The sequence below is a fragment of the Sycon ciliatum genome, chromosome 8, assembly GCF_964019385.1.
Source record: "Sycon ciliatum chromosome 8, ocSycCili1.1, whole genome shotgun sequence".
NCBI classification, from domain to species: Eukaryota; Metazoa; Porifera; class Calcarea; order Leucosolenida; family Sycettidae; genus Sycon; species Sycon ciliatum.
The window spans coordinates 23,467,810-23,494,829 of record NC_088650.1 but is presented as its reverse complement, the minus strand read 5'-3'; the positions used below and the strand labels follow the sequence as shown (position 1 = coordinate 23,494,829).

The 27,020-nt window shown below is 48.3% G+C and overlaps 2 protein-coding genes and 1 pseudogene across 3 annotated transcripts; 2 read left to right on the top strand and 1 right to left on the bottom strand.

Moving 5' to 3' along the window:
* Positions 1-214: 214 nt before the first annotated feature.
* On the top strand, positions 215-13,770 carry LOC135822401 (uncharacterized). 2 transcript variants are annotated; one of them, XM_065335159.1, is made up of 12 exons: positions 215-533; positions 4,831-4,884; positions 5,717-5,838; positions 6,536-6,683; positions 7,577-7,659; positions 8,184-8,307; positions 8,769-8,957; positions 9,474-9,581; positions 9,820-9,999; positions 10,168-11,397; positions 12,100-12,219; positions 12,839-13,770. In XM_065335159.1, exons 1-12 carry the CDS (start codon positions 480-482, stop codon positions 12,986-12,988), a joined length of 2,562 nt encoding a protein of 853 aa, XP_065191231.1. In that variant the 5' UTR covers positions 215-479; the 3' UTR covers positions 12,989-13,770. The 2 variants fall into 2 exon arrangements, with proteins under 2 accessions (XP_065191231.1, XP_065191230.1); XM_065335158.1 differs by lacking the exon at positions 215-533 and adding an exon at positions 975-1,492.
* A 3,588-nt stretch (positions 13,771-17,358) lies between these two features.
* Positions 17,359-25,366, bottom strand: LOC135822400 (uncharacterized). The gene is made up of 2 exons (XM_065335157.1): positions 24,592-25,366; positions 17,359-18,787 (listed from the first exon to the last, which is right to left on the bottom strand). Exons 1-2 carry the CDS (start codon positions 24,635-24,637, stop codon positions 17,679-17,681), a joined length of 1,155 nt encoding a protein of 384 aa, XP_065191229.1. The 5' UTR covers positions 24,638-25,366; the 3' UTR covers positions 17,359-17,678.
* Positions 25,367-25,877: 511 nt separating this feature from the next.
* LOC135823640 (putative uncharacterized protein DDB_G0271606) overlaps positions 25,878-27,020 on the top strand; it is a 6,595-nt pseudogene continuing 5,452 nt past the window's right edge.

Genomic DNA, 27,020 nt, shown 5'->3' with positions numbered 1-27,020 from the left:
CGGCGGGGAGTTGATTTTATTACGGATGTTGACAGCTACAAAAAGTACAATCATGTAGCTACAATGTAGCTAGCTAGCTCCGTGATCTGGGAACAGCATAAAGTCAATCTACACCTGTCGATCATCATGATCATGTAGATGGCCGAAACAGCTTGCTGTCTGCATGTATGATGTAGCATTGGGTAAAGACTAAGTCATTCTCCGGTTCATAGGAATTTTGTGTCTACATTTTAGTTACCGAAGAATTAGAAGGCGTTTGAGCTCGCTAGCTTGTTCCTGGCGCAAGCGCTGCTGAGTGTTGTTTTCAGCCTAGATAACACATACAAATGCCATCGGTATTGCGAGCCTTGGCAGAGGCAACCTTTGCGGACCCGATCGGAGAACTGCCGGCGTAGACGTGCGCCTCTTGGATAAGGAGAAGCCCACAATATAATTGTTAGCTCCTGATGAGAACGGGGGACGAATTCCGATAGGCAGCGATGTCTACTAGGCCTGGAAATTGGCTAGGCAATCTGCCGAAGCATAGCGTAATGGTAAGATTGACAGGACACATGTTGGTCTGTTCGTAATTTATCTAGCATTTAGCTGTGCACTCTCGATCTCTGCGCCGCACCAGCTTGCTTTTATGATCGGCTCCGTCTCTGATCCGATTGGTCGTAGATCTACGTGTGGGCTCAGGCTTCGGTTTGAACTGGAGCACGAGTGGAGAGCTCACCGGGCCACTCACTCCGATTTTGTGTAACACTTTAGGCCTGGTGTGGAATGTTTCATACCCACGGTGATTGACCGGCAAATATAAAGGCAAAGGATGAAACCATTCAAGAAATGCCGCACGTCCTAGATCCTGCATACACGCGGTACGGTTCGAGCGTGAGAGCCGCACTCACGTGTGCAGGATTTCTCGGTGTCTGACCGGATTGTTTCATTGGCGTTCTCTTGCTCTTGTAGGCTACGCGTATTTAGGGTAATTTACTCTGATTTGTTCGAGTGCATGACAGCACACATGGTGGGTTCGGCCTGGGGAGCAGAGCGGGAGTGGTAAAATGGGAAAGGCTTTTCGTGGGGGTAAATACATCGTTGGAAGAGCGCCGTGCTGTCAGTTGGCGCGTGGAATGAATTTGTTCGTGTGGATTTTCAGAAGGTAGTTGAGGAAAGACGCACTTCCGACTGCAGTGATTTTCTTTCTGACTGCACCCGGAACGTAGATCTATTTGACTGCCGTGGTACTGGTAGTGAGAATATGATGTTAGCTTCGTCACCGGTCACGGAGGACTGCTACGAGAATGGAGTTGCGATGCAGGTAGCACGCTCCAGATTTTACGTGTCCTCGGTGCGGAAGAGTCCCCGTCGTGCGCGCTCACAGACCCTGCCCACTCGTGCCAGGAGAGCTGTGACGAAACGCCTCAAACCAGAGAGACGGGAGACGCTGAAGCGATCACGAACGGCGTGCAATGATAACTTTCAAACCGCCAGGGATGAGCTTGTCAAGAAGGTACTCTCCATTGATGGTGTGTTAGGTCTTAGGAGAGACGTCACGGGGACCTTGGGCTTGTACTACATCATAATTATAATAATAATACATGTAGTGACTGATATGATGCTTGTGAATGTCAACAGTTACGGTGACAGTCCACCATGGTCCACTGACTGTGTGTCATAATCCTGGTAATAGTACTAATACTTTGGGGTCCTTTCAAAAGACGTACAGTCATGCATGGTGCATGACTGTACAGTAGTACTACTAGTATTCGAAAGCATTGTCCAATAAACGTCAGATTTCTTCTGAACAGATTTGAAAGCTGCAAAGAGTGCAAAAACCAAGTGAAATATCCCAAACACGTTCAATGCGGTAACATATACAAGCCCAGACAAAGGAAACCTTCTGGAAACAGTTGAGATTCACAGCACCAAGAATGGGTCTAACGTGTGATCAGCCGCTATTAACTCTGTCTGCCACTGACTCTGTCTGCCTAAAGACCAATAAACGCAGCCGCAGTAGTAGGTGGAAAAATTTGGTTGCTCGCATAATCAAGTAATTTGTGTTGATTATGATGGGTGGAGGTAACAAAGTCTGGGATTCAGAATACATTCCCTTCCATGTATATATGTAGAAAGGAAAATGGACATATGGAAACGAGTTTAGAGTAACTCTCCACCACTGTAACTAGATACAGTACTATATACAGTCAGAAAATGCAACAACTAGGCACAAAACTGACAGAGTACTGAGACATTCGACACATCTCCGTAGCGCTAACCGACAACCGACATGTCCTTTTTCCTTTCTACATTTATTATTGGCTCAATACCCGAGTTCCATGTACCGGGTATATAAAAGGAATAAATTGCTGCAAGGTGCCTTCTCAGATGACGACCCGATCATGTCTACTCAAAGGTTGCAGCTTAGAAACAACTTCTGGAATGAGCCAGATACAAGCTGGTATCTGTATCGGAAATCTCTTTATGTGTCTGTGTCGGCATGGGATGTGATACCGTTATCTCTCCCACCCATGGACAACTGAACGTGTCATTACACCTGCAGCTGTGTGTACTTTTAAAGTAGATGATGAAGTAACTCCATGGGACACATTGATAACCTGGAGAGTTTTCACTCAGCTTTTCAGTTGTCTCTTGCGTATGGGCATGTGTTGGTGATTGCCGTCCACTAAAAATGTCATGATGTCTTGTGGTAGACTTTCTTCTTGTTTGGGAGCTTACAATTCAGCCTGCTGGGATGTTGTCCACTGGCATTTAGGGAGTATAAAGGATTGAACATGTAGTACCTTGTGAGTAGTTTCTGGTTGGCATGGTAGAGATTGGAATTAGGACAGACCCTGGCCCTCAGCTGTGAACAGCATTGTGAAGACGTGGCCAAGTTGCTGAGGTTATCTGGAGTCAGCCAGGAGGAGTTAATGTGGCATCATGGTGAGCAGGAACATGTAAACTGTGTTTAAGATGTGCCGAGGTGTTGAACATACATGTAGTTTGGGCTGTCCGTAGTTAGTACTGTACAAGCAACCCCTTGAATACTAATCTCTCCAGCATAACAAAAATAGTTCCGAATAGCAACACCATCTTCTGACTTAGTAGCCACCTGACTACACCCTTCCATCCGGATCAGGAATAACAACAGTGCCTGAGTAACAACACTTTCCCTTACACCCCACCCTAGTGTAGGGTCGTTGTTGGCAAGGACGGTTGACTGTACTATTATTATGCGATATCTCTAGTGCTCCTGGTACCAGCAGCCACTGGGGCTGTGTGCTGTGGCCTGGCAAGGTGTGTCCCATGAGGAGCAGGCCTGCACTGGTGGAAATCAGTGCATTGATTCATGTAATCATACCCACAAACCCTCCGGGTGACATTGTAGTGGTGACCACCACCACCAGACTCCATCGGCTTTTCTCATCTAATAAGCATCATTGCAGTTGCCCCTCTCAACTAAAGCCTTTCTCTTGAGGAATAAACACTGTGTTACAAGGGTTATGTTATAAACTGGCCCTGGCCTTGGGTAGTAGTTGTGGTAGTTCAGTCCAGTATTGCTGAGCACTCAAGAGTCAAGTGTGGATGGTGGCTTTGCAGGTGTGGCCACTGAGATTGGATCACCACCAACTGTGCATAAACACTGCACGTATCCGCAGCTGGTCCTGGCAACACACTTAGACTTACCAAGTACACACAGTTACGCATACATGTTACACATGCCCATCAGTGAACAAGAGACATACTGGCAACCATTGTCACCTGATATTGTTCTCTCCTCGTAAAGGCAGTTCGGTTGCCACTAAACATGCATAATGGTAATTTGTCAGAAGTACTTAAATCCATAATCTAATCCTATGAACCCAACCCTTATTACTTGCTCTGGACTTGTTCTACATCCAAGTGTTGTATAAACTCTATATGGATGTGTGGATAATGGATTATGTACAGTCATGTACATATATCTGATTGTTTGATCCAACAGTGGCACTCCCGACACCTATGTTGTACTATTCATGATAGGGCTGTCCGAATATGGTAGAATTGCTGGTGACCATGATTGTGTGAGAGGTATTGATCATCTGAAGTGGACATTGTCATTTTGTTGAATTGACCCTTACAAGTGTGTAGTTGGGAGTACAATGTGGATGGGCTGCTGCTGAGCCAACCAACTACACACAGTACTTTGAAGTTGGTCCTGCTGGATAGCTTGATGTAGTCAGTGAACTGGTGACTAATATGAACGGATTAGAAGTTCAGTTAATGGGAACAGTAGCGTGATTGTGGGGCAGCAGGGGCATGTGCATGTGTGTAGTATAATTTGCATTGACTTAACCTTTGCCCTATTTTCTTCACATTACCCAGTACAGAAGGTATGGGTAAGCAGCGACTAGATACAAATAGTTATTTTTCCGGAAACAGGTTATGTTTACAAACTGTCCGAATATGAGTTGGGTTATACACATGGAATGTATTTGTAATTGTCCGGAATGGATTGATTGCACTTGCTCCCGGGGTACATGGAGATAATGGGAAAAGAACACTTCCAACTTTTCTTATTCTACTTTCAGGGAGTAGAAAACGTTTCAACCAACTAGCTCGAGCACAATAACAAGATAATACCAATAGTAATTGATGTGTATAGCAGGCGTGGTGTTATGTACATATCACCACAGCAGAGGCCGCACTGAAGACAAAGCGTTACCCATACAGAGAAGTACCGAAAACTGCCTGACTGTAACCCTGGGTTCCGTGCCTAAACCAACTATCAGACAGCACATTTGCTGCATGATCTTTTCACTGATTTATCATGCTACATGTATCTCTGTTCTGTTCTTGCTTTTTCAGGAGCAGTTTGACCAGGCCCTGGTTTGCCTGGAAGACCTGACCAAAATGTGCAAGGTAAATAGAACCAATCCTTCTAAACTGTGTCTATTGGTGGTGCCGGCGTTGCTATAAGATCAGAATGTGCTTTACCCATGGCAAGAAAATTAATGTTGTTTGGTCGACGAGAGTTGATGGACACGTTTTTGTACTATTGATCACCGAAGCACTGAGTATTGGTATGAACGAAGGCAATAGGTAATCATCGGAAGTCACACTGTAGTATAGAGAGAGAGAGAGAGAGAGAGAGAGAGAGAGAGAGAGAGAGAGAGAGAGAGAGAGAGAGAGAGAGAGAGAGAGAGAGAGAGAGAGAGAGAGAGAGAGAGAGAGAGAGAGAGAGAGAGAGAGAGAGAGAGAGAGAGAGAGAGAGAGAGAGAGAGATAACACGACATCATAGTACACAGAACAATGTGCGTTTCGGCCCCGATTTGGAAGGTTCTACGTGGTCCGTGGTCTATGCAGCTCACAATCAAGACCCCCGTCACCTGACCTGCTGACCCAAGCATTGCCCAGACAATCGATGCCGTATGTGAGCATGTAGAAATCGACCCTGCCCCAAGGGCGACTGTAACGGGGAGCCTGGGAGCGAAATCCACATTATTTACATATAGCATTAAAATTGAGTGTGCTGTCTCCCTGTACACAAAGACTCCCTGGTACGGCCATGTAGTGTGTTTGTCCAGAACAGGCCCTGTGCGATATGAGGTATAATTACTTGTTGTTGTTACCAACCTTGAAGGTCCATGCTGAATGATGATGCTGTGCCATATGTTTTGTGAGCAAAGGAATACAGGAGCTCACTCGTGCCTTTTTGTGTGCGTGGTGGTTGTACTCTGTGCTTGCTGGTCAGGGTCTGTACACGTATGCCAAGAAGCGATTTGCCATCGAGAAAGATTACGCCAAGAGTCTGCAGAAGTTGACCAGATCCACGCTAGATGCTACCCTAACACCGAAAGGAGTAGCGTTTCAGGGGTAAGGTCGTTGGTGGTAAAAACAAATATAGGTGTTTTCTTTTAACATTCCGAATATAGTGAGACCTGTCCGAGACGACCGCTCACTGGACCTTCAGAACATGGTCTCTGTTACCAGGTGGTCTCCTTATCCAGTGTCATTCGACTGGATATGGCAACCCTTGGTCTGTTTGCAGTGGTCTTTTCGGACAGGTGGTCACCTTATCCGAGTGGTCACCTTATCCGAGTGGTCGCCTTGACAGGTTTTACTCTACCAAGATGCTCCAAAATATGCCATATAAGGAATGAAGAAACTATCCAATGCCCTAGTTTTGCAATCTTGGAGAATTTGGAGATTAAAATGTAAAATCATTTTCTACACACGCACAAAGAGTGAATGGTCACTGGTGAGGCAAATTGATCACGAGTATTCAAGTTCCCTTGAGCAATACACAGAGGTGTATGCTGGTCAAGCTAGAGACCGCAAGGAGCGTGACTATTGCCAGCATCAGAATCCCCTTTACGCTGGGTGTTCAGCGGTTCTAGTCAGTTCTTTGATGAAGAGTATCCCAGTAGCTTTGCAAGGTCGTCGTGTATGACAGTGTAGAGTGCATTGTGCTGAAAGACACCAGTGGTTGGGTGTTTAAATGCTTTGAAGAAGATCAAATGTACGTTTGACTTGGCTGATGGTTTGGTTGTATTTGATCCTGTTCCACCAGTGGTCTGAATCCAGCCTGGCACACCATACTGCAGTCAACCCAGGAGTGTGCCGAGATGAAACTGTCGGCCACCGCCAATCTGGAACACAGTGTCTTGGCGTCTCTAAGTTCCGTCTTTGAAGGAGAGCTACAGAAGGGGAGAAAAGAGGTAGGGTAATTTTCCATTGCTTTCCAGGTTGTCGTGTCTAGCTACACATTAAGACAAATGAATCAACAACCCAGTGTGGGAGACACTGAAATCACAATAGAAGTGGTTGTTGGTTAGCATACCACGATACACTGTGATATACTTCGAAGTACCATGATGTACCATGCACTCCCTGTGCATTCCATCTCCCTTTCTTCCAGTTACATCCTCCTGTGTACTCTGATTTACTTTTCTCTTTTCGCTCAAACTTCTTGATATCAATGTTGTACATGTACCGTAAAGTACCGCCAGAGCGCTCCACCATCTCGTCCTGTCGTGGTCGTATTGTGGCGGTGATCTCCTGCCTGTAGGTCATACGACACGAAGCTTGTACACATATTGCACGTTGTGCAGTCGATCCGTACTCAATTTACCTTCAAACGGACACGAGCTCCACATAAAAACCTGCCAAGTGTGACCTTAGTATACTAAGGTTCTCACACTGTACAAACTTCGTTGCACTCTGCCATACGATTTTCCTTTCCCTGGCTGTAAAGTCAAAGTGGGGCGCTGTCGCGAGACGGGGTGCTCTGGCGAGACGGGGTGCTCTGGCAAGACGGGGCGCTGTCACGAGACGGGGTACTCTGGCGAGACGGGGTACTCTGGCGGTCCTTTACGGTACTAGTATTGTTGAGGTAACGAACTGAGAAACATAAAACCAGACAAATCTAATACGGTACTTTTTTATTGGCATTTGATCCACTGAATGAGAGCAATCTGACTGGCCACAGATAGCCTCCGTGTGCGGCCAGGAGATGGGTTTATTGAATCAGCGTTATGCTGTGGGCTCAATACAACCTGTAGATAATGGGGTTCCTATTCTGTTTGGTTTGGATGGTATTGATCTGGTGTAGCTGTCATCCCAAGGCCACCAAAGTGCAAAGAACCTTCAAGACGTCGTCCAACTGCTTCATAAGGCACAGACGGCATATGTGAGGTAAGCCGGTGTGGAGTGCAAACTGTGTGCGCTGAACAGAACACCAGCTGCTTGTCTGAGGGTCTTTGCCTGGAGTAGTATCCCTGTAATCAGGTCAGCATGACATAGCATGCACTGCACTGGATTGGATGCCATACTTCCACGATTATAACCCCATCTTCAGGTCTGATCCGTATTTGATAGCTGAGGACGGTACCGATCCATATTGTTTCAATAAATCCACATAGGTGGGAAGTCCTGCCCGATTCCCAAGTCGCACATCATCTGTTTTGCCCTTGAAGAGAGTCACCACTCGGCCATGCAACTCTGGGCAGGAACCGAAATGGAACATGTTGGATGCTTGTGTGACTGCTCAATGTTCATGATCCGAGCTGCCATGCCGTTGTTCCTTTGCCTGACAGATTGCTTGTTCGGGAGAGCTGGGGTTGGCTACGGCATGAACTGCCTGCTCCTTTGGTTGCGATGTGTTGCAGTTGTGCTTTGAACTAGTGTGTCATACTATCTGTGTGTTGCCCTGTGCACAGTGGTGCCCAAGACTGGCAGTCGTGTCTGCTTCAGCTTCACCGAGAGCTTGGCGGAGAATGGCGTACGTTGGAGAACACCAAGCAGCGCGATAAGGAAGCCGGACTGAGCCGAAAGTGTGAAGAAGTAAGTGATTGTGATAACTGAGAAAGACGTAATTATTTTCTATGGTGATGTGTATGCTCTCGAGCTCCCTTCCTGGTCTTGTGCACCGAGGTGGCTTTCTACCTGCATGGAAACGTGAAACTATACAACCATTTATAGAAAATAAGAAGGACCAAGGAACTACAAGTCTATAAATGTATCCTTGCCTCTCCATCCGAGTCCATCCTATACAACCATATTGATCATATTGGGCCTATTGGTCAAGTGCCTGTTAATCAGTTTCTGCAGTGTTCGTAGAACGACCGGCTTACCAGAACAGTGTTTTTATAGCCTACAGCTCAGTATTGTGTGGTGAACGGCATCATAGGACAATACACACACCGGTACGCTGTTTACTAGTATCACGGCGTTATGCGAGAGAGCGTTTGTGTGAGGCCTGGTTGACAGTGATTAGTCTGTGTGCTGTGCATTCCACCACCCAGGCCAAGCAGAGCTACTTAGCGGCCATTCGACAAGCCAATAACACGCAGCACCTGCACCACTTTGATCAAATGCCACCACTGCTAACACAGCTGAGCGAGCTGAGCGAGGACATAGTGCTGGTGGCACGCCAATCACTAGTACATCTACTAGAGCAAGCCGAGCTATTGCAGAGATCTGTTGCCAAGCAGGTAAGCAGGGTGAATGGCGGGGGGGGGGGGGGGGGCAAGTTGAATGTCTGGTCTAGCATATCAATTTTCATGTTCTCTCTCACACCTCACATTTGCAACAGCAAAACCACAGTGCAGGGTCGGCTGCGGACAGCCACAGTGCAGGGTCGGCTGCGGACAGCCACATTGCAAGACACAAAGAAGATAGCTACTAGTACAATGCATGTATACAAGATCTGTTTGTACAGTGAACATGGTGCATACATCTTCCGTACTGACCCACCTTGCTTTGGGTATTTCTCTGCCTTACGGCATGAGGATTCCCAAATTACTATTATGTCGTGAACCCCGGGCATGCACATGAGCATTCAGCACAAGCGCGGCTGTGGACTCAGCATACTGCTGTTACGCTTCAACGTGGAAATGCTTATAATCAGGAGCATGTGACGTGTTTCTTGAACGGGCATGAGTACCTATGTGTCCTATTTCCCTGGCAAGAGCGTGTTTTCCTCTTTTTCTCCTACAACCTTTCTTCAGATGCCGCGTGTTCCGGTGGCACCAGCGCTGCAAGCGGTGCGTGGACTCGACCCGAAGAGCTACACTGACGACTTCATCTTCTGTCACATGACCACGGAAATGGTGGAGGTAATTATGGTCTGGTTACCAGTGTTAAATTATGAATGAGTGATGATTTGGGAACGTGTGACGACGATAGACTGGATTTGATGCACGAGACATACCACTGATAGGATGTTTATAGCAAAGAGATTAGGCTGTGCGAGGTGTACTCTCTTGAGAACTAGATATATCAGCACTATCTACTTGCCACTGGCCTTACCTTTATCAGCTTTTCACCTTCTGTTTGCGTTGCTTGTCTCTGCAGCCGCCCCGACCGTTCGTCTTCGAGGAGTTTCTGATGGAGGACGATGCTGCTCATCTGTTCTTTCAAAAGTCCCGCCATGAGTGTATACAAGCGTTTCCCAGCACGGCAACGTTGGAGAGTAACGTGATACGACAGATCGACAACGATGGCTTCTTTGTCAGTTCCGAAAGTCTCTCACAGGTAAGGGGAGTGTTGCGTTATTTAATGCCCCCCCCCCCCCCCCTCCCCTGAATGCATCTCTGCAGACATCCGTTGTCTGTCTCGGTTGTTTGAATTCCTTGTACTGTGCAGGAAGTGTGTCAGGTATGATGTTTATTCTCTGGGTTTTGTCTGCGTGTATGGATACAGGTGGCTGAAAGCGACCGGGATGAGATGCGACGGAGAATGACCACATCGACGGACACAGTGCCAGTACCAAACAGTCGCAGCAGTGTTACATACATGCTAGCACTGCGTAAGGCTGTCATGCAGACGAAGGGAACTCCCGAGCCACAGCACACGCCGACTATGGAGGAGTCGGGCGGCTTTCCAACATGGTTTCCGCGCCGACGAACTCCGTCGACAGGGAACCTGCTGGCGGGAGCATCGAAGCATATCAAGCGTCGGAAAGACCGCAGCGAAACACCCGAGCGACAGGAGGTTGTGCGGGAAGTCGGTCGATCCAGCTGGTTTGTACCCGAGGATGACAAGATGAATGGCGATGAGGTAGAAGCATTTGACGAGCTAGAGTCCAGTCAGAGAGCAGCACGTATGGCCAAAAGATCAGCATCCGAGGGCGACCTGATGCACTCGTGCGAGTCAACTACTGGCGGCGAGATCAACCCGTACGCCAGCGTTGATAATTTCACCGTCAGCCGGAGGTTGAAGCCGAAGCCAATGGTGCCGCCACGGCCAACAGTGATCAAGAAGAGAGCGGCCACGGCAAGTCCTAAGCGCGAGGCGCCGCCGTCCTCTCCTCCGCCTCCACCTCCGCCTGCACAGGCAAAGTCGGCAGCGCAGAGTATGAGCACCTGGCGAAGTCTGGATGTGGTGAGCGAGTCCGACGACCTAGGCTTTGGTGACAAGTTCCCGCCACCGCCACTACCCGGTGAGGAAGGTGACGTGTACACAGTGCCCACGTGTTTAATGCCCGTCGGATCACCGGGCAGTGCTTCGTTCATGCCGAGCGACTCCTCAACGGCCCCCACCGCTTACCTGGCCCCGCTGCCGTACCTGATCCAGGTGTGTGTACAGTATCTGCATGGTGAGCGGGCATTGAAGGAGGAGGGCTTGTTCCGCGTGTCCGGCGACATAACGCGCATCCGGCAGCTGAAGGCGGCGTTTGACGCACTGGAGAACAACACCAACACTTGGAGCAGCGGTCGCTCGTTGGCTACGTTCCTGGAGGAGGAGATCAACAAGGAGCGTGACCCCAACACGGTGGCAGGCCTGCTGAAGATGTACATGCGCGAGCAGAACTACATTGACGGCAAGCAGTGCAGATCGCTGGTGGATGCAATGTACCCGAACAGAACACTGGCTACCTTGTCTAACAGCACTGGCGAGGTGAAGGTGTTAGAGCTGGCCATGAGAGAGAAGGTATGTTCAATGCTTAATTTTAAAAATGCTTGTGATATTCTCACTCCACTATTTGAATATCTGAAAGGAGCAATCCGTTTAGCATGGTGTTGGGCTATGCACAGCGTTCACACGTTGCATGCAATGCAGTTAGCATGAGGCTGGGTTATGCACAGCGTTCATACATTGCATACAGCAGGTATGCACTAAAGACTTTGACAAAAGTGTTCACAGCACTCGTCAATGGTGGCACCATGTTTACAAATGTATACTAGCAAATACGTTTGTTGATAGTGTATCTTCTTGCCTGGTCAGTAAGTGAGTATAGGTGAACACATACTTAACTCCTTTTCTTCTTTCGCCCTGTACTATGGATATAATACATCCATTGTACAGGGATGGGGATGATATTGGCCATGTCAGTATATTTATACTGACATGGGGATGATAATGGCCATGTCAGTACCATATACTGACATGGCCAATATCATCCCCATGTTGCCTGATGGTTGTAGTGAGCTGCATGAAAGTCAGAGTTACAACAAACTAGCTTTGCTCTACTGTTGTACTGTGTAGTAAATGTTATGTTTCTACCCAAGGGCAAAACATGAGCACACTAGCTGGGTACATCCTCCTGTGAACTGTGCTAATTGTGTTTTGTTTTGGCACTGGAAATGAACTGATGAACGTGATTATTGTTATTTTATGCTTTTGTTAATCTAGTTGCCGGCTGTTGAGGAAAGTGACCCCATAAGGATTGCGTCCATCAGAACTATCGTGCGCGAGGAGATGTCTCCCGTTGCCCAGAGTATTCTGAGTGCGATGTGCAGGCTGCTTGCTAAGGTAAATGTGAAACCTAGACTCTGAGTCATACTAATGTCACGCTACATCCCCTATAAGGTGGGCCTGATGCACGGTGTATGGTCTACTGCAAGTCAACAAATAAGCGGCGCATACCTACTTATTTTCGGCTATTTTCGGCCTGGTCGTGTTTGGCCGAAAGTTTGTTGCGGCCGAAATTTTGTTTTGCAAGGTTCAGTGTGACATTGTATACAGGCGGCAGCAGTACAAGCCGTAATTTTGATGCGGCCGAATTGGGCTGGGAGGCCGAAAATTGAATGGGCCAAACATTTGTAGACTTCCAATAATGGTGTGAGGGAGAGTGGGTTGAGAGTGTTCCTTTCTGTGTGTCACTTTCTCTGGGAAGTTTAGCACCATGATACAACATTTGTATCACTTTAGGAGAGTTTGCAAGTCCACGGCGCATGCTCTTTAGTAGTCACCATTGTCTGGTAAAATGGTGCTGAACCCTGAATGATATTGCCTCCTAGGCAAGGATTAGTTACACCACCCCTCTACTTGCATAAGTTATATCACCGTGGGCACCCCACCTGCAGGCTCTACTTGCATAAGTTATAGCACCACCACCAGCACCTCTACAACATTCATTCTCTGCCTGCAGGTGGCCAAGCAGGGTGAGCAGAATCGGATGACCGGCCACTCACTGGGCATGTGCTGTGGCCTGAGTGTGTTCCCGGCGATGAGCACTGGCCATGCCTCGTCCGTCTTGAGGTTCATGCTCAACAACTGGAAGGAGATCTTCACCAACTAGAACAGCTGGCCCTGACCTGTTGGGCAGCAAAGCATGCCGGGCTTGCAGCCAGAGCCATACTGAGTGTGCTGCCTGCCATCAATCACTACTGTGTTCAAATAATTATTTCATTGCATATCTTATCATATGAACTGAGAGTATAATGTTGAGATTTGGACTTTACTATGACCCTAGGCAGATAGCGGTGGGCTACTTTCCACATGTTGAGCTTTATAGTTGAAAATCTGCTAACGAGAATAACTAAGCTACTTCAGCACATTCCACTTTATATCGAAAACAAAACAGTATGCTGTCAGATGTTTTGACACTTTTGAAGTATAAGTAGACCCAGACACAGATGTACTGCATCTCTAAGTCATTGGACTCTGGACTTTTCCTGTGGACCGCAGAATGAAAGTCTCCTTGATGGGCGCCCTAACCCCGTGCCGCATAGCTTTTCTAGATTAACTTTTTGACATTCTCTCCGATCAGACTGAAACACTATATTCATTCCGCTTCACGCCTTCTGTAAGCTGGGCAATGACAGCTTGCCTGAATGCTCCGGATAGTATATCCAGAGCAAGAAGGTCCTCAATTTTCTCGAATTTCTTCTAATAATCACGATTGATGACCAGGGAACCTTGACCCCTGCTCACCTGATTTCTGACTATTAATAATTATTGTTATGTTGGCTGTATTTGATGGCTATATTATACTTTGAAGTAGGTATTACCGGTATGTGTAGCGAATGAGCAGGCATTGTTGGATACGAGATGAAACTGTGCGCGAGTCTGCGTGTTCGGTGTTTTTTTGTGTGGTATTGTGCTTGGAACCTGGCATGTAACAGCTCTGTCGGCCCCACTGCATCTTGTGTGAACCTGCAAGGCAGTTTAAAGCCCGCAGATGCAGGCCATGCAACAGTGGAGCAACCTCCTATATTCCGTCAATGAAGCTAGTGTAGTACTACCGGTACATGTGCCGATAATAGAACGTATCATGGCATTACACTATAGCAGCTACACACTGGCAGAGTCAGGGCAGTATCAATCACAGATTGCTTTTGCTGCTGGGGTTCATTATACTTTATAGATACTGTTTGCTGTGCGTTGAAATAATATTGGGTTTGCATTTGGAGAGAGGTTTGGAGAAGGTAATGAGAAAAAGGTATTAGAGCTACGAAAACACGTATGAAAGCTGCAGACATAACCACGCAACATGACAACTTGTCAGAGGTTTTAGGTGTGTTTTGTTTCCAGAATTAATTTTCTAGTTCCATTCACTGATCAGTGGAAACTGTAAAGTACTTATGTAATGGGTAGCCGAGTGGTAGGCGCGGTGAAATCAACAAGAATTAGTTTTATTCTACTTCTTTCAGGTACACACCTGAGATATAATTATTAGTGAAAGAAGAAGCGGCAAAATAAATAACTTTCTCTCCGGTGCTCACCTAGAGGTTGATTTCTTCTTCTTCGATTTAGCTTTCGTTGCTATCTAATCTAATCTCATCAAAACAGAAATGCGCAGCCGCTTTTATGCAGCAGACGCCGTACGCTTACTTACGGAGATACACTAAATATACAACAGGCAAAGCTCCGTATTAGTTCCGTACTGCTTCCGTATTTTTCGCGTTTTTTTGCGATTTTTTGAAAGACCGCGTTTTCCGCGATTTTCCCGCGTTTTTTGAACTTTTTTGTTGCACTACACGTACACACAGTGCACTGTTCGGTCAGCAACGTCTCGTCGTGGCGGCTTTTTACTCAAATATGACGAGTGATTACCATTGATTACACCAGAGACTTGTAACTGATTGATTTCACTACATACTCACTGAAAATTGCCGCATTCACCGCATATTTACCGCAAATTCACCGCAAATTATGCCATATTATGCCGCGTTTTTCCCCGCGTTTTTTGCGATTTTTTTCCGCAATTTTCCCCGGGGACAGGTTGACGAAAATCTGCATCCCACCACGGAGACGAAGTACCAAGTGAATAGTGGACCCCTGCTGAACGTTGTAGTCACTCAGGGTTCGGCCGTCTGCCAAATGCGTGCCGACGAAAATCAAACGCTGCTGGTCTTGGGGAATACCCTTCTTGTCTTGGTCAGCAGCCTGCATGTCGTCGTTCTCATCAGCTTCGCCACCACCACCGGTAGTATACATGTAGGTAGCGGGTCGCTTGGAATCGCCATTGGAGTCTCCAGTGGATGCCATGCGTAGAGAAGGGTGATCCACGCTAGCACCCTGGCTGTGCTGCAAGCCAATAAGCAGGGCCAAGCCCAGGAAGGCAAGAAACATGATTCTCATCTTGATTCGTCGCAGGGAGCTGCAGCGGGTTGAGCCATGGGGGTCTGGGGTCGAATCACGTTGTTTTATTTAAAACTACTTGAAGTACACCGCTGCCACCAATGTAATGGGTAGCCGAGTGGCGAGTGGTAGGCGCGGTGAAATCAACAAGAATTAGTTTTATTCTACTTCTTTCAGGTACACACCTGAGATATAATAATTATTAGTGAAAGAAGAAGCGGCAAAATAAATAACTTTCTCTCCGGTGCTCACCTAGAGGTTGATTTCTTCTTCTTCGAGTTAGCTTTCGTTGCTATCTAATCTAATCTCGTCAAAACAGAAATGCGCAGCCGCTTTTATGCAGCAGACGCCGTACGCTTACATACGGAGATACACTAAATATACAACAGGCAAAGCTCCGTATTAGTTCCGTACTGCTTCCGTATTGGTCGGGCAGGGATGCTACACTTATAGGGAACTGGAGCCACAATGCACTTAAAAAAAATTCAATCAAAGGGAGTGATAGAAATGCTGCAAAAGTAGTGATACCAGTGAGATGGAGTCTTCAGAATACCGTGATCAATCTGACTTCAGTGTCCAGCTCATGATCAGGGACTAGGCGTGAAAGTACATAGAACTGTAGCTAACAACTAAAATGCTTTTATGATCCAATATTGCCTCCAGCGGACAAGGACATCAGGGAAAGGTAGGCTGAAAGGAATAGTAGTGTACAATGAACCATATAAAGATTAGGTAGTTGAATTGTAGGCTTCGAGGCTGAATCGCCTGGTATTTTAGCTCCAGAAGCTCGACCAGTGTGTGTGCGTGCGCGTGTGTGTGTGTGTGTGAGACCAAAAAATGGGGATTCACTGGCCAGAAAAAGCCACTTCATAGCTGTGTGGTGTAGACCAGGCTGAATAGTGGTGGTCAATTCTTCAGTCTTTTTTTTTTCTTTACAAAAAACCACACACCATTTGATGGCACAAAGCAGCAAGGCAGCGATGAGACATATGGAATGGCAGGAGTGGGGGAGAGGTAGGGGCAGCTTGACCGACCATAGGGTCTCGGCTTCATTGCAACCCAAGCGCTCCACAAAAACAAAAGATTACAGGAAATACGCAGGGGGGGGGGGGGGTAGATAACTGGGGATTACGGGGAAAAGTATGCACAATAAAAAGTTATCAGAGAGTCAACGAAGTGAATGGAGGAGGGAACAGAGTTAGAGCTTTTTTCGTCTTTTTTCTTTGATTCATAGCCTGTCCGTTGCCCACTCCCAGCGGGTAAGGCACATGTGGGCGTTGACCTTTTCTTTGAACGTCTGCAGTCCTTTCCTTGTTGGCTGGTTCAGCAGAACGCACTGCGGGAGCTGGTTCCAGACCTCCACAACAGCGTCAGGGAAGGACCGAAGGACATCATTCCGTGCTCTGGGCGGAAGAGTGGAAGTGAGCTGAAACTGGTGCGAGGGATGCTTTTGTGTGCGTCGGCTATGGCGTGATGTGTTGGTCGCTCGGGGTGGAAGAAGGGTGAGAAGCATGTCTGGGCCAGTTGAAAAGTGGAGCTTGTACAGAAAGCAGAGTGCTCCGCTTGCAACCTGTTGAATGGTGCAATCCCAGCACAAGCTGCTATGGCTTCTGCTATAGCATCGCTATCATCGCCTCCGGCGATGGGCGTCAAAAGGTCCAAAAGGTGTGTGTGTGTGTGTTGGTGTTGGTGGTGTATGTGTGTTGCGTGTGCGTGTGCGTGCGTATGTGTGTGTGTGTGTGTGTACACATGCGTATGCTTGTCACTGCTAGTATGTGTGTCTTTGATATTGGTAATGGCAGTGGTGCTTACTTTGACAATGATTTGCAGCATGGATTATTATTTATTATTATATGCATTCCCGCGTTGAAGTGTAGCAGCAGTATGCTGCGTCCACAGCTTCGCTTATGCAGAATGGCTTAGGTGAGAGGAGAGGGGAGAGAAAGCAACAAGGCAACCAACATCTATGAAATAGGTCACGATAACATGAAGAGAACCAACCTACATATGCATGATTGCACAAGAATGGAGACGACAAAATTTAATGGCTACAATCATTGTGCCACAAAACCGGTACACAGGAGATCTGTCGACAATGTAACGAACATAAAACTCAGTTACTCAATACAGGTTCCACAAAATTACAAGAGAACAACGCTACAACATTAGAATTGCCGCTAAATTATCGCAAGTGTAGAGAACCAGTCCAATACAAATGAAAACCATGAACAGACTGTCCAGAAGTTTTTTTGGGAACAAATTGTACTACATGTACTTGCTGACACTGACGCTGACGGAACACGAATTTGAGCTGAATACGCACGAAGTCTTGTACATGCATGCAGCATCGATACTAAAGCTAAAGTCCAGTAAAGGCAAGCAGAGGTAAATGTTTGTTACCATGGTTACACAGCTGATTCAGCTGATTCAGCATAGCCATAGGTGCAGCTGGGCCGCCTGTGGGCAAGTGAACTCTCATTTTCTATATGTGGCACTTGCACGTCGTTTTCCTTGTCTCCATGGCAATCGGTTTGTCCAGGAGGACTAGCATTACTGACAGTCTGTGAATTTGACACTGTCGGCCTATCCACGTGTGCGTGTCCGGATTGCTGCGACTCAGCGGATTGTGCCCCCAGCTCCAGGTCTGTACCACGCTCATCACTGTGACTGTCAACACGGGATACTTCTGGGTTATCTGTTGTGGTGGGTTGACCTTGTTGATCCCTTTCATGCTTCTCCAATTGTAAGAGAAGTACAATGATGCGTTTGGCTTCCGTGAGTAAATAGTCATCTCTGATATCAGTTGATCCGCCATATATTCTCTGCAGTGTGGAGACTAATGGCTTGAGTAAGACAAGTATGGGTAGAATGAATCCAGTCCATGTTTTGATGCTAGGATCGCTGTTGATGAGGACGATGAAGGTCATCTGGATCGACAGAAATGTCACAACAACCACCCAGCACAGAGCAAATGCTCTCAAAATGAATGTCTTGATTCGGCTTCTGATCAGCCCTTCCAACTTTTCGTGTATGTCTTTATAAAGCTGTGTGTTGATTGTAGCGGCATCTTGCTCTACAACACCGTGCACTGCACAGAGAAGAAGAACTGTCTTGATTCGCAATCTGGCCATTCGAACAGTCAGGGGTTGAAGAGCTGCATTTTCCAGACTGTCTGAAGGACAACTTGTTACTGGGTCAGAGTTTTGAGATGGACAATCATTTCTTTCTTCCAGTTTGCGGACTCTCCTCGGCTGTTGCGCAACACTTTGCTTTCTACATGGATGTGGCACAAAATGGCGAAAGTCACCGATGTCTCCTCGCTGGCCATTGGTTTCTGTTGTCGTGGAAGATGTACGTACAGCTGCTGCACAGTCCATTACAACTTCTTCCTGTAGCAATTGGCTTGCCTTGTCAGCGGCATGCTGGCATGCCACTATATCAGGTGAGAGAGTCTTGTTCACTTTAGTGATGTAGAGCACGTCCATAACAATCACTTTGATGGCCGCCAAGATGGCTAGCAAGATGAACGGGTAGTAAGTAACCATACCAGCGAGAAAAAACAGAGTACCGAGCATTAGAGTTAGAAATATTGGAGCAGAGAAGATAATCATACCAATTCTGTAGACAGATTCCAGTAAAATTTCAACTATTACCAATTCATTCTCTGTGCAGGATTCTTTCTTCTTCGCCACCCATGATTCGGCGTAAAAATGCAGGCAAAACCACACACATACTGCTACCAGAGACAAACTTAAAAAGACACTATTACCAATATCTGGTTCTACTTCAAAACACCCAAAAAGAGGTTGTAATGCAGCGTATGGTTGGCCAAGATTTGCGTCACCTCCTCCTGCTACACTGGAAATCACAATAACCAGCACTGTTATAGCTGTCGGCATGATCACTGCCAAAAGATTGTTGGAGAACAACCAGCCCATAACGTATATCAACTTGCTGCTTCTCCAAGAGCTGCTCTGACAAATGTATGATATCGACAGAATCTGCAGGCAATTTGTGTCGAATACTGGTACGGGCATGTACATGTTATCAGGGAAGTTGTCCGCTTCACATTCTTCCTTAACCTTTCGGAGAAATTTCCGTGGTGAACGACTTCTAGCCCAGACAAAAATGATCTTCAAGAAGTATGCAATCGCAACCAATGTCAAGAGGCCTGTTGTATTATTATGTACGCTATCCTATATGCAACCACCGGCGTGCATCTGTCTTATTGTACGCAGTTTACGTTAGCTTACGTCATGCATTGGTATTTGGCATGCACGCATGACTACACATTGAGCATGCTGATTCCGTTGTGCTGTTCTTTGTTTTGTTGTTCTTTTCCACTCGCTCCTCGATGGAGACTACTACAAAGTATTTATTAGAATAAACCAATACGTTTATCACATGGCGCAGTGAACTATTTTCTTACCTGTCGTAGTAGTATTGTAGGCGGTAGGTCAGATCACCCGTTGTGACCTGACAATCCCGGCCCGTCGTTTCAGTGGTGTGAACCTCGTGCGAGTGCTGTAAATTTGTTTCGATTCGTAATGTCCGACTCTGGTAGTGATGCTGTCCCTGGCGCAGCAGCCACGCCAAACTTACCTGTCAGCCCTGATGTTCAGGCTCTGTTGACCTTCATGCAGGCACAGATGACAGCCGCAGCGGACCGCGAGGCACGCCTGACTGCCCTGTTGAGTAGCTCCAATAGTGGCAATACATCCACATCGCAGCCCACGACGAAACAAATCTCGGTGGAACGGCCCATCCTGCTTTCCTCTGCCACGCTCGCGGACCTCAACGCATGGGAGGAGGCTTGGGAGGATTACGCGAGATGCCAGAAACTGTCCGTTCAGGACCGACTCACACGAGTTAGTGCTCTACGCCAGGCACTAGATGAAGACATAAGACGTTATTTGCGCGAGGGGATCATCGCCGTGGCCACTAATGCCGATGTCTCGGACATAATCTGTGCTGTCAAAAAATATATCCGTCGGCAACGTAACCCGTTGCTGGATTGGATAGACTTCTATAACCGACGCCAGCAACGTGGTGAAACCTTTGATGCTTTTTACACCGGCTTAAAGGAGTCCTTTGCTGCCTGCGACTTCGCCGACTTGCAAGTCTGTTCCGCATGCTCTGCCCGCATGTGCAGCAGTTGCCCCAAGATGCTGGTGCAAGCACACGAGGAGATCCTCCGTGACCGGATTGTTGTGGGTGTGCACGATGACGACACTCGGCACAAATTGTTAGCCGAACAATCCCTGACACTAGCTAACGCCGCAAAGATTTGCCGTGCTGAGGAGGCAGCAAAGCAAACTGGGGATGGTATTCTGCCGTCAGCATCGATCAACGCCGCCCGTAGGTCACAGTACCAGCGTCAGAAACGCTTTGGTGACAAGCCGGCGCCGGACGCCACCTCTAAGGCAGCACCCCAGTCTGCTTATTCATCACCCAAGAAATGTCCCCAGTGTGGCCGCTCTACGCATACCAAGTCTGCCTGCCCCGCTGCTGGCAAAACTTGTAACGGCTGCAAAGCCACTGGACATTTTGAAAAAATGTGCCCGAAGAAATCCAAGCAGCCACGTGGTTCCAAGATCGGCCAGCTGAAGCTCCAGCAAGCATCATCCGGGCAACAAGGCACCGTGTCTGTGACGACTACGCTCAACACGGAGGAGACAGGTGCAGCCATTAACTGGATACCGGACACCGGCAGTGATGTCGACGCCATTGGTCTTCGTCATCTTGACCTTCTGGGTGGATTCCCAGAAAACCTGGCGGAGGACCCAGACGTTGTCACCGGTGTGAACGGTCAGCCTCTCGTATCCGTTGGCCAGATCAGTTCCAGTCTTGGGCTAGGCTCCAAGACTCACCGCACCACCCTACACGTGTACTCCGAGCTGTCGGATGCCTTGCTCTCCCGGACATCCCTGTGTGCGCTCGGATTGCTGCCGCCCAACTGGCCTTCTGTTTGCCGAGTTGAGCGCAAACCAGCACCTGAGCCCACCGCCGACCAGATTCGCACTGAGCTGCTGGAGGAGTTTTCTGACGTGTTCGACTCTGACAGTCTGAAGCCCATGTCTGGTCCGTCAATGGACATTCAGCTCGAACCAGACGCTACACCTTCCTGTGTTCATCACGCTAGACCAGTGCCCTATGCGTTTCGGGACCAGATTAAGGAACAGCTTGACAACATGGTGAAGGATGGCATCATTGAGCCTGTCTCTGAACCCCGCGACTGGTGCCACCCTATTGTTATAGTCGACAAGAAGGGCACCACTGAGAAGCGTCTAACGGTGGACTTCAAGAAGCTGAACGATCAGATCCAACGTCCCACGCATCCGACACAGCCACCTCGTGATGTCGTCACCAGTGTCAGCGGTCGCTTCTTTACGAAGCTCGATGCTCGCCATGGCTACTGGCAAGTGCCACTCAGCGAAGCAGCGCGGCCATTGACAACGTTTATCACTCCATGGGGCCGGTATCAGTACTTGCGCAATCCGCAGGGCCTCATCTCGGCCGGAGACGAGTATAACCGCCGTATGAGCACGGCATTCGACAACATCACCAATTTCAAAAAGGTCGTCGACGACTGTCTCGTCTATGATGATGACCTTGGTGACCATGTGGCACGCGTCCGGCGCGTATTGTTGTGTGCGCGCGAGCACGGCGTAACCCTTAGCGCGAAGAAGTTTGTGTTCGCTGCTACCGAGATCGAGTTCTGCGGCTACATCCTGAATGCTGACGGTTGGACTGTCGATGACGCTAAGCTCTCCGCTATCCGCGACTTCTCCACCCCGACGAATCGGACCGACCTCCGATCGTTCATGGGCCTCGTAAATCAGCTTGCTGAGTTTACACCTGCTATCGCCGAGCTGGCGACACCGCTTCGTGGTCTGCTGAAGACGTCTGCTGTTTTCCAGTGGGAAACGCCACACACCGATGCGTTCAACCGTGTGAAGAATGCTCTGGTCGAACCCCCCATTCTGGCGTATTACCAACCTGGTCTGGAAACCCGTCTGGAAACAGATGCATCCCGCACGAAAGGTCTCGGCTATGCACTGTTCCAACTGCACCCGTCTGGCTGGCGCCTCGTCCAGTGTGGTAGCCGCTTTATCACCGACACTGAAAGCCGCTACGCTATGATTGAGCTTGAATGTCTTGCTGTGGTCTGGGCTGTGCGCAAGTGCCACCTGTACCTTGCCGGCAGCAGATTCGACCTCATCGTAGACCACCAGCCCCTGATTCCGATCTTCAACACGTATAGCCTGGATCAGGTCGAGAATCCTCGTTTGCAGCGTCTCCTGCTGAAGCTTCGGCCGTACCAATTTCATGCTTCCTGGAGACAAGGAAAGCTGCATTATGCCGCCGACGCTCTGTCTCGAGCACCCGTCTCCGACCCACAAGCATCTGACCTGCTTGGAGAAGACGACCTGCCATCTGGTTCTGCTATTCGTGCGTGCCTCCGTGCTGATGACTCTGGTTCGATGTCAGCATTACGCTATGCGAAGCTCCAAGATGCGTGCGCCTCGGACTCTGAGTATCAAGATCTCCTGCAGATGGTACTCACCGGCTTCCCACGCTCCTGTTCCGACCTTCCACGGCATCTGCAGCCCTATTGGAATGGACGCGAACACCTATCTGTCGACTCCGCCGTCGTACTGAAGGGCAATCGCATCGTAGTACCTGCTGCTCTACGTGCATCTGTGCTGCAAGATCTACACGCTGCACACCAAGGAATTGACCGCACCAAGCGTCGTGCGCGTCAACTAGTGTACTGGCCTGGTTTGAACTCTGAGCTTGACCGCCTTGTCCGTGCATGTCAGCCCTGTCGTGAGTTCCAGCCATCTTTGCCGAGAGAACCGCTGCAGAGTGACCGTCAACCGTCAATGCCGTTCGAGAGTGTCAGCTCTGACCTCTTCCATTGCCAAGGTTGGGAATACCTTGTGTTGGTCGATCGACTCACCGGTTGGCCGTGTGTTGCAAAGATAGGCCGCACAGCCACATCTTCTGACGTGGTTCGTCAACTTCGTCGCTGGTTTACAGATGTTGGCGTTCCCAGTGCAATCTCAACCGACGGTGGTCCCCAGTATGCGTCGCGACGCTTCACTGAGTTCTGCGACTGTTGGCAGATGAAGCACATCACATCAACCCCGCACTTCCCGCAATCAAATGGCCATGCCGAGTCCGCGGTGAAGTCCATGAAGTACCTGATTGCGAAAACCACTAGTAATGGCGACCTGGACACCGATGCCTTCCAGCGTGGTCTGTTGGAATGGCGTAATACCCCACATCCGTCTGGACCCAGTCCTGCCCAGCTGCTATTCGGTCGTTCGCTCTCGTCATTCGTGCTGGCGCATCACTCGTCGTTTGCCCCGGAGTGGAAACAGCGTGCTACCAGTATAGAGAGTTCTGATTCTCCACCTGTCTCGGATCCAGATTCGTCTCAGCCGCGCACGTTGTCTAAGCTCACTATTGGCATGCACGTAGATCTGCAAGATCCGCGCACCAAACGGTGGACAGGTCGAGGCATCGTTGTCGCCATTGGTACCCATCGAGACTATTACGTCAAGCTACGTAGTGGTCGTGTGTTTTGGCGAAATCGTCGCTTCCTACGGCCTTATGTCCCATTGCTGCCTGATCGCGTTTCTTCTGATAGTGCGTCTGAACCTGCTGTTCCCGCACCTACTGAGCCTGTTGTTGCACCCCGTCGCAGCACCCGTAACCGCCGTCAACCTGACCGTTTGAACATTTCTGCACACCAAGGACAGTCATATGTTTGATTAGTTTTTCTTCTTCTGTAGTCTGTGCTACACTGTGACTGTTCTCGTTGCCTTGCCTCTTGTTCATGTTTTTTTTTTTTTGTATCTTCATAGTTATTATGTTTAGATCATAGTCCGGCTTGTTCACCCATTATGATCTCGGAAGGGCGTGTTGTATTATTATGTACGCTATCCTATATGCAACCACCGGCGTGCATCTGTCTTATTGTACGCAGTTTACGTTAGCTTACGTCATGCATTGGTATTTGGCATGCACGCATGACTACACATTGAGCATGCTGATTCCGTTGTGCTGTTCTTTGTTTTGTTGTTCTTTTCCACTCGCTCCTCGATGGAGACTACTACAAAGTATTTATTAGAATAAACCAATACGTTTATCACAAGGCCCATGTAGCCAATTGCCTGCCACACTTCTGGCCAAACCACATCCAGCTCAACCCATCTGCTACACAAGGTGAAATTGGGCGCCAGGGATTCATCGTAGAACTCACCATCTTCAATATACAGATTGTCACATTTCATGTATTTGTATACGTACCCATACACAAGTACGATGTGTGGAAATGTGCTGCCTCGTCGCTCATTGCTTGGTGACCGTGTGTAGATGGTTCCACTTAGCCACAATCCTTTGGTAACCCGTCTCCAAACCTTGGTCAGGGTTGTGTTGACTACGTGCGTGATGAATGAGAGGCGCTGCTCTGCATTGCTTGCATCCCAGCAGCTCTGACTTTGTACAGAGAGCCTGAGCGTCTGATGATCATTGGCTTTCCAGGCATCCCTAGCATGAAGGATTCCCAGGGAATAGAAGCGAGTTTGGGCGGGAATTGAGAGAAATGATTCTGCATAGCCTGCGTCACGTCCATACACGAACGCCAGCGAAAGCCATGAGCCGTTCGTCTCCATCTCGTGTGCCGGCCTGAATCCGTCTTTAGGGCAATACCCGGGCGAGTAGGTATGATTATCCACCTCAAGTGTCGTGTAGATTCGGACCAGTTGCCAGTGTGTATCAGCCAATTTCTTTCCCAGCGAAATTTCCGCATCAATCTGGCTTCCCTCCGTATCGATTCCCTGATACTGGACCGGATTAATGCCATTGCAGATCTTCGGTATATCGTAAACGGCACAATCGGCAAATGAGAGCAAGCCAACCAGTACATGTAGGTACAAGGTTGTTAGACCCACAGTGAAACGCAAGTAAACCCATGATGACTGGTGCCTGCTCAGACTCGTCTTCATACTTGGTCCAGTTAGGTCCTTCATCTTGATCAGCACGAAGGTTCTGTTCGGTAATAATCGTTGTTATGAGTATTACCATGAAGAGGGGTTCTTTACGCTAGTCACATGATCTAGTTTGGCAGGACGTGTCATGTGTAGTACTGCAGTCGGTTTAATATGCAGAATCTACTAGATTCATCTCCTACCCGATCACAATGACCACTGTGATATGCGCGCATCCTTCTTCTCTGATGCGTCTACATGATTGTATTCTGCAGATCAAGGACTAGCACTGGCTCTACTAGTACTAGTACTAGCTCGTCTGGACTTTCACGACTTTCCTGGCACGTGGCATGTGCCCGGCCCAGCCTCAGGGCAGCACATTGACATGCACTGGACATGCAAGTGTCATCATGTCCATATGTACATGGTAGCACAGTTTTCATGCGAGCAATGGGACAACAGCATTTGTTAGGTTCAGCACGTCCACGACTCCCCAGTAGACCTACTGGTAGTGGTGCGTCTACTCAGCTGGACGCGGACATACATATACATTAACATGTACATGACCACCGACAGCCTCCTCGGCGCTTCCACAAGTGATCGTCAATGGTGGAACTGTTCCTGAAGAGAAGTAAGTCAAACTCCTGGGCGTAGCATTTACGCAGCACACCTCCTAGCCGTGGCCTCAAAGTCAGCCCAACGCCTTCACTTACTGAAAAAAGGTTGCGCCCCTGTTGGACTCTAGCGGCAGCGCGGCAGTCTACAAAGTCTTCGTGTGGCCAACGATGGAATACTGCTGCCTAGTGTTGATGTGTTCATGCACATCCACACTAGGCAGCATACATAACAAGGCGCTGAAGATTATTGGCCCAGGAGCCTGGCTCCTCAGCTTCGGACACCGCCCACTGGTTGCTGCGCTGTCGTTCACCTTCAAGCTGCCTGTCCTACCTCCCAACAATACCTGTAAGTCCCCTGACGCCCATCATCATCCCACCCCCAGCCAACCCCCGCCCAGTGGGTGGTCGATCTACTAGGCTAGCAACGGAGACTGCCCACTGCCATCCGCTCCAGCTCAAGTCAACGTTGCTCACTCCACCTCCATCCTTATTACTAGTAGTAGTACATCCCTCTCCAATTTCATTAAATACTGCTTTCTATCTGCATTCGCCACCTTTCCATTGGGCAGATCTGCCCGTTTGGTTTGCGAATTAAAATAAACACAACAACAACAACAATAACAACAACAACAACAACAACAACAACAACAACAACAACAACAACAACAACAACAACAACAACAACAACAACAACAACAACAACAACAACAACAACAACAATAACAACAACAAATTCACGCTTTAAAACTCGGATGTTGAGCCAATAATAAATATAGAAAAGAAAGGGACACATGGATACGAGTTAAGAGTAACTCTCCATCGCCTTAACCATTATACAGTCAGAAAGTGCAACAACTAGGCACAAAACTGACAGAGTACTGAGACATTAGACGTCCTGACACCTAGCTTCAACACATCTCCGTAGCGCTAACCGCCAGCCTTCCAGCTCGGAAGGTTAAAGGTTATGGAAAGACCAAAAAGGGGAAGGTAAGCGCAACGAAAACGAGCACAAGCTACAGTCCCAACGGACTTCGTTTTCGCAAAGCTTCCGCCTTCTTTACTTATCTTTGATGAGCCACCCAAGTTGGGTGGTGTGCTGCTTTGCTGCTTCGAATCGCAGTTAGACCACTTT